Here is a 13,031-nt window from a genome sequence, read left to right as displayed (position 1 = left end):
TGCCCTCCATTACACCTGTCCCATGTTCTGCCCTCCAGTATACCTGTCTCATGTTCTGCCCTCCGGTACACGTGTCCCATGTTCTGCCCTCCGGTACACGTGTCCCATGTTCTGCCCTCTGGGACACCTGTCCCATGTTCTGCCTTCCGGTACACCTGTCCCATGTTCTACTCTCCGAGACACCTGTCTCATGTTCTGCTCTCCAGTACATCTGTCTCATGTTCTGCCCTCCGGTACACCTGTCTCATGTTCTGCCCTCCAGTACACCTGTCTCATGTTCTGCCCTCCGGTACACCTGTCTCATGTTCTGCCCTTCGGTACACCTGTCCCATGTTCTGCCCTCCGGTACATCTGTCTCATGTTCTGCCCTCCGGTACATCTGTCTCATGTTCTGCCCTCCGGTACATCTGTCTCATGTTCTGCCCTCCGGTACATCTGTCTCATGTTCTGCCCTCCGGTACATCTGTCTCATGTTCTGCCCTCCCGTACACCTGTCTCATGTTCTGCCCTCCGGTACACCTGTCTCATGTTCTGCCCTTCGGTACACCTGTCTCATGTTCTGCCCTCCGGTACATCTGTCTCATGTTCTGCCCTCCGGTACACCTGTCCCATGTTCTGCCCTCCGGTACATCTGTCTCATGTTCTGCCCTCCGGTACATCTGTCTCATGTTCTGCCCTCCGGTACATCTGTCTCATGTTCTGCCCTCCGGTACATCTGTCTCATGTTCTGCCCTCCGGTACACCTGTCTCATGTTCTGCCCTCCGGTACACCTGTCTCATGTTCTGCCCTTCGGTACACCTGTCTCATGTTCTGCCCTCCGGTACATCTGTCTCATGTTCTGCCCTCCGGTACACCTGTCCCATGTTCTGCCCTCCGGTACATCTGTCTCATGTTCTGCCCTCCGGTACACCTGTCTCATGTTCTGCCCTCCGGTACATCTGTCTCATGTTCTGCCCTCCGGTACATCTGTCTCATGTTCTGCCCTCCGGTACACCTGTCTCATGTTCTGCCCTCCGGTACACCTGTCTCATGTTCTGCCCTTTGGTACACCTGTCTCATGTTCTGCCCTCCAGTACACCTGTCCCATGTTCTGCCCTCCGGTACACCTGTCTCATGTTCTGCCCTCCGGTACACCTGTCCCACGTTCTGCCCTCCGGTACACCTGTCCCATGTTCTGCCCTCCAGTATACCTGTCCTGCATTACACCCTCGACTTCCTCCATCTCACCTTATTCTGCTCCTCTAGCGCAGTCAGCATGACAATGACGGAGCTGCTCTCCTGCCACACCATGCTCCAGAAGTCAGCCACTGTCTCCAGGAGGGGACCTGCCGCAGAATAAATTCACACATCATCAATTTGACAGACCCCTGGTGAGTATGTAATGTGTGAATAAAGTGATTTTACAGGTTAAATAGTGTCTACATGTTAGAAGGATTCCTTGAATATAATCAGATCACATGTCACTTTCCTTGGGCCACTAGAAATCATCTGTGAAGCTAGCTGGCAGTAAGTGTTCAGTTTCCCTGCAGCGCCCCCACTGGGATAATTACGAATCACACAGTGTCCATTTATATAGCAAGACAGAATGGGTCTGCTGGAGTGGGAGATGCTGCCTGGAGTGGATTTTCACTCTGACCAACAGATGAAATATAAAAAATTACTGAAATTTGTTTTGGTCAGATCTACAGTATATGAAATGGGAAATAAATCACAAGGAAGGGGAACATAAGCCCAAAGTGCCAAAAAATGTGATATTGTTATTGTGTGACTAGGAAGTCCAGGTGTGAGATCCAATAGAAAACCACCACACTTAAATGGCACAACAGCAAAAAAATGGACATTAGTGAAACAAATGGACAATCGGGAACACAACGTGTAAACACCAGAAAAGAAAAACCGACTAAAAGTCCAATTTATATAAAATTTTATTATTAATATAAATATACCAAGTTCAAAAATGATTGTATGTAGTCAAAATTCATAAGTATGAGGAGTAAATGAAATGGACAAAACATTTTATTTGCTATAAAACTAATATGAATCAAAATTCATGAGAAAAAAAATGTTTAATATGCTCTGATGCCTCTCCAGACCACAAATAAACAGAGAGGAAGAGTGGGGTGAAACTGTGTGAGGCCCTATACTGGAAATCCAAAGAGCAGTGGGAGAATGACAAGATGGGAGCTTGAGGACAGATGAGGGTCAACAGAGTGACTGGACGGGAGCTGCAGGACAGGTGAGGGTCAAGAGAGTGACTGGATGGGAGCTGCAGGACAGGTGAGGGTCAAGAGAGTGACTGGAGGGGAGCTGCAGGACAGGTGAGGGTCAAAAGAGTGACTGGAGGGGAGCTGCAGGACAGGTGAGGGTTAAGAGAGTGACTGGAGGGGAGCTGCAGGACAAGTGAACGTCAACAGAGTGACTGGAGAGGAGCTGCAGGAGAGGTGAGGGTCAAGAAAGTGAGTTGAGGGGAGCTGCAGGACAGGTGAGGGTCAAGAAAGTGAGTGGAGGGGAGCAGCAGGACAGGTAAGGGTCGAGAAAGTGAGTGGAATGGAGCTGCAGGACAGGTAAGGGTCAAGAGAGTGAGTGGAGGAGAGCTGCAGGACAGGTGAGGGTCGAGAGAGAGAGGAGAAGAGCTGCAGGACAGGTAAGCATCAGGAGAGTTACTGGAGGGGAGCTGAAGCGGCAGAAGGGGAAAGGCAAAAGAGTGAAAGGGGGAGCTGCAGGACAGGTCAACGTCAAGAGAGTGACTGGAGAGAAGCTTCAGGACAGGTGAGGCTCAAGAGAGTGACTGGAGGGGAGCTGCAGGACAGGGGAGGGTCGAAAGAGTGAGTGGAGGGGAGCTGCAGTACAGGTGAGGGTCAAGAGAGTGAGTGGATAGGAGCAGCAGGACAGGTGAACATCAAGAGAGTAAGTGCAGGGGAGCTGCAGGGCAGGTGAGGGTCGAGGGAGTGAGTTTAGTGGAGCTACAGAATAGGTAAGGGTCGATAAAATGAGCGGAGTGGAGCTGCAGCATAGGTGAGGGTTGAGAGAGTGAGAGGAGGGGAGCTGCAGGACAGGTGAGGATCAAGAGAGTGACTGCAGGGGAGCTGCAGGACAGGCGAGGGTCGAGAGAGTGACTGGAGGGGAGCTGCAGAACAGGTGAGGGTTGAGAGAGTGTGTGGAGTGGAGCTGCAGGACAGATGAGGGTTAACAGACTGACTGGAGGGGAGCTGCAGGAGAGATGAGGGTCAAAAAAGTGAGTGGTGGGGAGCTGCAGGACAGGTGAGGGTCAAGAGATTGACTGGATAGGAGCAGCAGGACAGGTGAACATCAAGAGAGTAAGTGCAGGGGAGCTGCAGGGCAGGTGAGGGTCGAGGGAGTGAGTGTAGTGGAGCTACAGAATAGGTAAGGGTCGATAAAATGAGCGGAGTGGAGCTGCAGCACAGGTGAGGGTTGAGAGAGTGAGAGGAGGGGAGCTGCAGGACAGGTGAGGATCAAGAGAGTGACTGCAGGGGAGCTGCAGGACAGGTGAGGGTCAAGAGAGTGACTGGAGGGGAGCTGCAGAACAGGTGAGGGTTGAGAGAGTGTGTGGAGTGGAGCTGCAGGACAGATGAGGGTTAACAGACTGACTGGAGGGGAGCTGCAGGAGAGATGAGGGTCAAAAAAGTGAGTGGTGGGGAGCTGCAGGACAGGTGAGGGTCAAGAGAGTGACTGGAGGGGAGCTGCAGGATAGGTGAAGGTCGAGGCAGTGAGTGGGGGGGAGCTGCAGCACAGGTGAGGGTTGAGAGAGGAGGGGAGTGGCAGGATCAAGAGAGTGACTGGAGGGCAGCTGAAACGGCAGAAGGGGAAGGGCAGAAGAGTGACAGGGGGAGTTGCAGGATAGGTGAAGGTCAAAAGAGTGATTGGAGGGGAGCTACAGGACAGGTGAATGTCAAGACAGTGAAAAGAAGGGAACTGCAGGACAGGTGAGGTTCAAGAGAGTGACTGGAGAGGAGCTGCAGGACAGGTAAAAGTCAAAAGAGTGACTGGAAGGGAGCTGCAGGACAGGTCAATGTCAAGAGAGTGAGTGGACGGTAGCTGCAGGACAGGTGAGGGTCATGAGAGTGACTTGAGGGGAGCTGCAGGGCAGGTGAATGTCAACAGAGTGAGTAGAGGGGAGCTGCAGGGTAGGTGAGTGTCAGGAGAGTGACTGTAGGAGAGTTGAGGGGCCAGGAGGGGAAGGGCGGAAGAGTGACAGTGGGGAGCTGCAGGGCAGGTGAAGGTCGAGGAAGTGACTGGAGGGGAGCTGCAGAACAGGTGAACGTTAACAGACTGACTGGAGGGGAGCTGCAGGAGAGATGAGGGTCAAAAAAGTGAGTGTATTGTGAGCTCATTTTCTCGTTCACCTTTGATGTCCGATGAACTCCCTCTGCTGGTGAAAGGAGGTGGTGAAACTGATTTGGATGGGAGAAACCTGTCACCTGAACAGGTGGATTGCGATTGGACATCCGGAATCTCTGAGTGGATATAATGCAGCCGATGCCCTGTAGGGTTGCTGGTGATTTCTCTGCTCTGAGCTCTGGCCTCCAGTTCAGTTCCTGTCTTCTAAAGCTAAGTTTTGCTCTGCTATTATTCCATGAGATTTTGTCTGATTTGCTTAGTTTTGTGTTCTGCCAGCCCCGGCTGGGGCTCTGCTGAATTTCCATTTTTGTCCCTGATCGGTTAAATCTCTTTTGCTCTGTCTTCAGAATATATCGGAGTGCTGATATAGGGATTTTGAAGTCTAGTGACTTCAGGGCCGTTTTTCCTATCAGACGTGTTGGGACATTTTTGGTAGGGTTTTTGCGGATTGCAGCCAGCATCTTTTCTGTCCTTTCCTATCTAGTTAGTTGGGCCCCATCGTTTGCTCTGCCTGTCTTTCTGTCTGTGTTTTCATCTGTTTTCACCGAAAATACATGTTGGGGGCTGTCTATTGCTTTGAGGTCTGCTCTGGGGCAGTTTAAATTTCCCCTTTCTTTCTTTAGGCTTATTCAGTTCTCCGGCTGTGAAGAGGCGTCTAGGAACACCGTAGGAACGCGCCACGGCTACTGTTAGTTGTTGTGAATAGGATCAGGGGTCTGCAATCCGCTAGCTACCAACCTCTCTGGTTTTCTGGACTTAGCTTGCATTTTTGTTTTTTCTTCCTCCGGTGACTCATCATAACAGAGTGGAGGGGAGCTGCAGGACAGGTGAGGGTCAAGAGAGTGACTGGAGGGGAGCTGCAGGATAGGTGAAGGTCGAGGGAGTGAGTGGAGGGGAGCTGCAGCACAGGTGAGGGTCGATAGAGAGAGAGGAGGGGAGCTGCAGCACAGGTGAGGGTCAAGAGAGAGAGGAGGGGAGCCGCAGGATCAAGAGAGTGACTGGAGGGAAGCTGAAGTGGCAGAAGGGGAAGGGCAGAAAAGCGACGGGGGAGTTGCAGCATAGGTGAAGGTCAAAAGAGTGACTTGAGGGGAGCTAAAGGACAGGTGAATGTCAAGACAGTGAAAGAAGGGAACTGCAGGACAGGTGAGATTCAAGAGAGTGACTGGAGGGGAGCTGCAGAACAGGTGAGGGTTAACAGACTGACTGGAGGGGAGCTGCAGGAGAGATGAGGGTCAACAAAGTAAGTGGAGGGGAGCTGCAGGACAGGTGAGGGTCAAGAGAGTGACTGGAGGGGAGCTGCAGGATAGGTGACGGTCGAGGGAGTGAGTGGAGGGAGCTGCAGCACAGGTGAGGGTCAAGAGAGAGGAGGGGAGCCGCAGGATCAAGAGAGTGACTGGAGGGGAGCTGAAGCAGCAGAAGGGGAAGGGCAGAAGAGTGACAGGGGGAGTTGCAGCATAGGTGAAGGTCAAAAGAGTGACTGGATGGGAGCTATAGGACAGGTGAATGTCAAGATAGTGAAAAGAAGGGAACTGCAGCACAGGTGAGGTTCAAGAGAGCGACTGGAGAGGAGCTACAGGACAGGTAAAAGTCAAGAGAGTGAGTGGATGGGAGCTGCAGGACAGGTGAGGGTCATGAGATTGACTGGAGGGGAGCTGCAGGACAGGTGAGGGTCAATAGAGTGACTGGAGGGGAGCTGCAGGGCAGGTGAACATCAACAGAGTGAGTAGATGGGAGCTGCAGGGCAGGTGAGTGTCAGGAGAGTGACTGGAGGAGAGTTGAGGGGACAGGAGGGGAAGGGCAGCAGAGTTACAATGAGGAGCTGCAGGATAGGTGAAGGTCGAGGAAGTGAGTGGAGGGGAGCTGTAGGACAGATCAACATCAAGACAGGGTGAAGAGGGGAGCTGCAGGACAGGTGAGAGTTGAAAGAGTGAGAGGAGGGCGCTGCAGGATCGGTGAGGGTCGAGAGAGTGACTGGAGGGGAGATGCAGGACTGGTGAGGGTCGAGAGAGTGACTAGATGGAAGCTGCAGGACAGGTGATTATCGAGAGTGATTGGAGGGGAGCTGCAGGACAGGTGAGGATCAACAGATTGACTGGAGTAGAGCTGCAGGGGCAGGAGGTGAGGAGCAGGATAGTAACAGGAGTGAGCTGCAAATTCAGGACAGATGAGGGGAAGGAGACTGACTGGAGGGGAGCTGCGGCGACAGTAGAGGTGAGGCATGGGAGAGTGACTGGTGTGGAGCTGCAGCAGCAGGAGGTGAGGGGCAGGAGAATTACAAGAGGGGCAGGAGGGTGAGAGATGGAGAGCTGAAGGGCAGGTGAGGGGCAGGAGAGTCCCAGAAAGGGAACTGTAGTACAGTAGAGGGGTAGGAGAGTGCCTGTAGAGGAGCTGCAATGGCAGGAGGTTATGGATGGGAGTGTGACGGTAGGGAAGTTGCAACTACAGAACACATGAGGGGCTGGAGAATGAATAGTGAACTGCAGCTGCAGGACAGGTGAGGGGTAGGAGAGTGACTGGAGGTGAACTGCAGTGGCAACAGGTGAGGGGCAGGAGAGTGACCGCAGGTGAACTGCAGTTGCAGGACAGGTGAGGGCCAGAAGAGTAACTGGAGGTGAACTGCAGTTGCAGGACAGGTGAGGGCCAGTAGAGTGACTGGAGGTGAACTGCAGCTGCAGGACAGGTGAGGGGCAGGAGAGTGACCTCAGGTGAACTGCAGTTGCAGGACAGGTGAGGGCCAGTAGAGTGACTGGAGGTGAACTGCAGCTGCAGGACAGGTGAGGGGCAGGAGAGTGACTGGAGGTGAACTGCATCTGCAGGACAGGCAAGGGACAGGACAGTGACTGAAAGGGAGCTGCAGTGGCAACAGGTGAGGGATGGAAGAGTGCCAGGATGGGAGATACAGGACAGGTGAGGGGCGGCAGAGTGACTGGAGTTGAACTACAACTGCAGTACAGGTGAGGGGCAGGAGAGTGACTGCAGGTGAACTGCAGCTGCAGGGGAGGTGAGGGACAGGAGAGTGACCGGAAGTGAACTGCAGCTGCAGGGGTCGTGAGGGCCAGACTAGGACAGGTTCGTACAAGCAATTAGCACTTTTTAATCTTTTTTCCGGCCTTATAAAAAGTCCAGCAATATGGCAGCCAACCGGCTGATTATTTTACTTTCTTTGTGGGAATCAAATGAGAAAAATAGTTTGCATGAAAAATATTGTCACTAAGTGTTTCTCAATGTAAAAGTTGTTTAGTGGGATGAGTGTAGTAAAAGAAGCCAACAATCACTCTGTACTGCAACCATCATGGCGGAACCTCACAGGTCTGTGGTGCATCTTCGCTGACGCCCCTCTAGCAGTCTCACATCAGAATAATTAGGCCTACAACCTCCCCGCGGGGTGAATGATGCCATCACTTACCCTGAGTTGCTATGTAGAATTTTGGGGCTCTGTAACCCTGTACATAGAGATACACTGTGAGGACACATCTGCTGCATATGGAGTACACATGTGTGACTAGTATTAGTATATAATACATAGACCAGTGCACAGTACATAACACATATACAACCAGCTGTAGGATATCCCATACATCAATGTATGAAGCGTTGATATAATCGGACTCAGAGGGCCCAGATCTCAGAATCACCCGGGAATCATCATCTGTAAAACCAAGAGGAGAACAATCAGAACCTGTGAATTGTGAACTATCAGCTCCATCACAGAGAATGGTCATGAAAACGTCCTCCGTGATGAGTCTGGAGTCACCACTTGGAGCCTTGACGTGTATCGTGTCTGTTATCCCTCACTGATCTCCTGATCAATGGATTGATATCTCGCCCATCCACAATCTCACCTTCCGTTATTTTTTTTAACATGCTGGTTTGGATATAAAACATTTGATTGTATTCATAGTAGAGATTTGCAAACTCAATTTTTGTTAAATTTTTAGGAATTTTGCAACATGTGATTCGCTTCACACTATTTGCCTAAAATGGTGTTTCACGCATTGTCAAAGGTTTAATCAGTCACAGAAGAATCACCTGACCTCGCATGCAATCAAATAGGCTTCATGATAATGTCTTGCAGTTATTACATAACATGGTATACATAGCTCTACCAATCAGGATGAATTATTATAGCCTGTAAAAAAGCTGAGGCAGGGAATGCAGCAGCCGCTTTGTAGTGATTCTGGATAATAAAGGTCATCACAGTTCAGCAATAGAGACAGGAAGAAAAAGCCTTAAACACTGAAGAATCTGAAAGCACAACACTGAAGAAAACTGAGAAAAAGAATAATACAGAATTAAATAATAGCGAGGAAAGCAGATAGTCTGTGAGGCCGGCCCGGGAGGGACACAGAGCTGGTTTAAAATTTTAATGATTCGCTCCTCTCTCATTTATAGTCATCAATTTTGTAAATTAAGAGTTAAGTAGTTGCGATACGTTGCACTTACAGGGCACTACTTGCTTATACCGATTTTTCTTCTGGTTTTCCTCGGCTTCTGCTATTTTGCGTGAATGCAATAATCCGCTGGGAAGTTCCTGGAGAAACACAAGAGAATAAACAGTTGACACTGGATGATGGACATGACGGATATAACAGGCATCATCAGACGGCAGTAACCTTGTACTCCAGGTACCGGCCTACGGGTAAGATATTGGCGTTCTCCTCCTGTTCTTCTTCATCGTCACACATTTCCTTGTAGCGCAACATTTTAACGACGTCCAACAAGTTCTCAACAGGAATGTCCTTCATCTTACCTGGAGATGGAAATTATAATCTTATTACTTTTATTACTATGAATTACTATCACCAAGAAGATAGTAGACGTGGCGGGCAGCGACTGTCCGTGATCACTCTTCTTGTATCAGTAAAGAATGATATTCAATGTGTTAAGGCCAATTCATGAAGACCGGCAATTTTCTGACTGGTCTAAAATAGGAGGCACGTTGGAGGCAGATGCTTCTGATTCATTAAGAGGCACACTCCTGTTAATGAAGCCTTCATTTCTGTCAAGTGGCCTGCGCCTCTACAGTCAGGGCTGCCACTAGGAATTTCGGGGCCCCATACTGGCAAAATTCTCATGGCCCCCTTGAGACTCCGCCCAGGCTCCATCCCAGCCCTGCCTCCACCCCTCGAACTGTCCACAGTCCCACTGCTCTCTCTTGGAAAAACTCCACTTCTCCCCAATCACACATTAACAGTTTCCATCTCCAGATCACATATATAGCTGGCAGCTTTTGCTTTGGCCAAAAGATTTGTAAGCCGCCACCATGACTAGGTAGACTCTTATGGCCGAACTCTTCTCTACTCTAACCTATTAAACATTTATTAAAATATCCAATACAATTTTTGCATATTTTAATTTATTTTTCAAATTTTAAAATGACCAATAATATCACATACAAGGAACAAATACCGCCACACCATGACTAGATCACATATTACCACCACATGGTGACCAAATAATAGCATATACAAGGAACAACACGCCACGACTAGACCACATATTACCACCACATAATGACCAAATAGCAGCACATACGAGGAACAAATACCACCACACCATGGCCGGACAACATATTACCACTGCATAGTGACTAAATACTACAATACTGATCTGTTATGAATGGGTCACCGAGGAGAAAAAAGCAAAACAAGCGAAGCCACAGAAAACCAGAGTGGTTGGTAACTATGCAGATTGCAGATCCCTGATCTTACCACACAACTAGCAGTAGCCGTGGAGCGTGCCTAAGATGAACCTAGATGCCTCGTCACGGCCAGAGGACTACATAAGCCTAAAGCAAGAAAAGGAAAAACTAACTGCCCCAGAGCAGACCCCAAAGGAATAGATAGCCCCCACACATGTATTGACGGTGAAACAAAATGAAGGCACAAACACAGGCAGGAAAATAGGCTGAGCAAATGATGGGGCCCAAACTAACTAGACAGGAAAGGAAAGGGAAGACACTGTCTGCAACCTGCAAAAAACCCTACAAAAATAATGTCCAACACTTCTGATAGCAAAATTAACCCTGAAGTCACTAGACTTCTCCCACTACATGAGCACTCTGAAATATTCTGAGACAGAGCAAAAAGAGACCGAACTAGTAAGGGACAAAAAGCCAATTGGCAAAATACTGATAAATAAGAGTGGAAATTCAGCTCAGCCCCCAGCCGGGGCTGGCAGACCACACAAAAAAACTGAATAGACCAACAAAATCATGTGTGAACATTAGCAGAAAAACTTAGCTTTAGATGACTGGAACAGAGCTGAAAACCAAGAGCAGACTAGCCAGAAGGAATCACCAGCAACTGAATAGGGCGTCGGCTGTCTTAAATCCAATCTGAGAATCCTGAGATCCAATCGTCATCCTCATTCTCAGGTGGCAGATCTCCACCGATCAAACCAGCTGCACCACCTCCAGTCACCACCAGAGGAAGTCCAGAAGGGGAACTCACAACTGGTGAACCAGAGAATGAACTCACAACACTGATCATTAAAAATAAACAATACTAATTATACAGATGAGATCTATACTTAGTATGCAGTGTCTGTGTACAGTTAATACAGTGATCACCAGTGATATTATACACATGAGCGCTATATAAATTGTACAGGTTATACAGTGATCAATGACACTAGAAGTAGAGGCATTAATCTGAGAATGCTACATCCAATGTCTCTTTTTTTTTTAGATTTTTCCCATCCCAACTCCGGAACACGCACATGTCAAAACAACATCAAATCCCAACAATTCCATCAGAAGAAGTTTTTACGACTGCCGCCCATTATAGGCACATGGCGGAACCAGAAAAGCACAAAAAAAGAAAGCTATAGAGGCAGCAGAGGGGGCATTCAGAAAAAAAAACAAAAATCCATTATAGGATATGGAACAGAGCAAAAAAAATAAGATGTCAGACACTTTAGAAATGAACATATCAGTATATCACCATGTTCTCTTACTGGTCAGTAAATATCTGTTCTACAAAAGGACCTCTTGTATTGCCTTTCACAAGATGCTAATGAGATGGAGCGTTTTATAGCTCTCAATGTCTTCACAAGGAAATTCACTCTTTTGTGGCATTATGAGATCTCACTAGATCAGATGGAGACCAGATTCCCCATGACGATCCGTTCACACTTATACAAAAAAACAAAAAAAAACATGACCAGTAGAGTTGAGCGACTTTTGTTTTTTTATGGTCGAGTTTCGTTTCGTGAAACCCGACTTTTCCAAAAGTCGGGTCGAGCAAGATTGGCTGATTATAGGGAAAAGTCGGGGTCGTCCCGAAACACGAAACCCAATGTAAGTCAATGGGGAATAAAAGTCGGCAGTGAGAGGAGGACAGGAAACACACCTACAGTGCCCATTTGAATGCCAAAAGCATCAATTCTTCTTACTTAAGCTTGTCAACCTTAATTAACTACATAATACAAGTTACGCACTGAAAAATGGGGGTTATTTGGCTAAAGTTGTGGGGGGGTAGGGCTGGCTCCAGGTTTTCATGTGCCCTGGGCGAAAGAGCGCCCCTTTAACACATAATACCACAACTCATCATGCTCCGATACGGCAGAGAAATAGCGGTATAGTACAATGAAAAATACTTCACTTTTTACATCTCATGACGAGGCCCATCTATTTCTCCATACAGAATCATTGGTCCCATATAATGTTTGAAACAGTATATGATGCGCTCCACATAATGCTACAGTATATGTTGGTCCCCATGGATGAAGCTCCACTGTCTTATGGGCCCAAATAATGCTCCAAACATAATGGGCCCCATTTCTAATGCTCTAGTGTATAATGGGCCCTGTAAATGCTGCTCCAGTGTCTGATGTCCACCTTTCCAGTGTATGGTGGGCCCCATCTATCATTCTCCAGAGTATAGTGCTCCCCAAAAATTGCTGTCCCAACATTGAAAACAATGAAATAAGTCTCCTCGCTAGGGAATCCCTGTACTTGTCTGGACTCCTCGTCGTCCCCATCTTCCATCTTACTGCACAGTATTTCAACCTTGCAATTGCTTTGATCCTGAGCAAGCAGGGGGGGCCCACTCATTGGCGACGGCACTGGCACAGGGCCCCTGATAGTACAGTGGTGTGTCTGATGGTGGGTGGGCCGAACCTGCACTTTCATCTGCAGCTTCCTCTTTGTCACCGTGTAAGATGGAACTGTATATGGGAAGGGTAACCTGAGTTTCATCAGGGTCAGATTCAGGCCGTGTAGCGTGCGAGGGGAATGTAGTGGTCTGGGTCAATGTACCAGCAGATTCATCGAGCAGTGGCTGGGCATCAGTGCACTTGTGTCACCCCCAGGAGTACGGTCGCCACAGTGGCATTACCTTCCTCCTAGGGAGTGTGATGTCATGCTTGGGAGCAACGAAGGATCTCTCTAGCAGGTTAACTGATTGGGCGGCGTTATTCCCACGAGTCATGACCCTCCAAACAGCGTTCATGAAGGCAAAGTGTTTGTTTTACGTGGGCAGTATGGTTGCAAAGCTGAACCTTAAAGGAATGTCCAGAAGGGCACCACCAGGAGTGGAGCCTACGACGTAATTTGACTCAACACGGGCAACCTCAACCATGCCAGCTACAGAACAGATGCACACATTGCAAGCTTAATTCCGTTAACGAACGAGACTCCGTCATGCCCCGCGGTCCGAGTCCGGCTTAC

At 48.9% G+C, this 13,031-nt stretch overlaps 1 protein-coding gene across 1 annotated transcript in view; it reads right to left on the bottom strand.

The window, feature by feature from the left end:
• LOC141074884 (receptor-type tyrosine-protein phosphatase T-like) overlaps nt 1-13,031 on the bottom strand; it is a 336,227-nt gene that overhangs the window by 53,419 nt on the left and 269,777 nt on the right. Inside the window, exons 16-20 of the mRNA XM_073562192.1 lie at nt 8,974-9,110; nt 8,804-8,891; nt 7,939-8,009; nt 7,767-7,803; nt 1,229-1,326 (exon numbers count right to left, since the gene is read on the bottom strand). Coding sequence (XP_073418293.1) covers nt 1,229-1,326; nt 7,767-7,803; nt 7,939-8,009; nt 8,804-8,891; nt 8,974-9,110 — 431 coding nt within the window. The remainder of the gene's footprint in view (nt 1-1,228; nt 1,327-7,766; nt 7,804-7,938; nt 8,010-8,803; nt 8,892-8,973; nt 9,111-13,031) is intronic.

This window comes from Dendrobates tinctorius, unplaced genomic scaffold (assembly GCF_039654945.1).
Source record: "Dendrobates tinctorius isolate UK_male_01 unplaced genomic scaffold, ASM3965494v1 ptg000342l, whole genome shotgun sequence".
NCBI lineage: Eukaryota > Metazoa > Chordata > Amphibia > Anura > Dendrobatidae > Dendrobates > Dendrobates tinctorius.
This window is presented reverse-complemented; position numbering and strand designations above follow the sequence as displayed.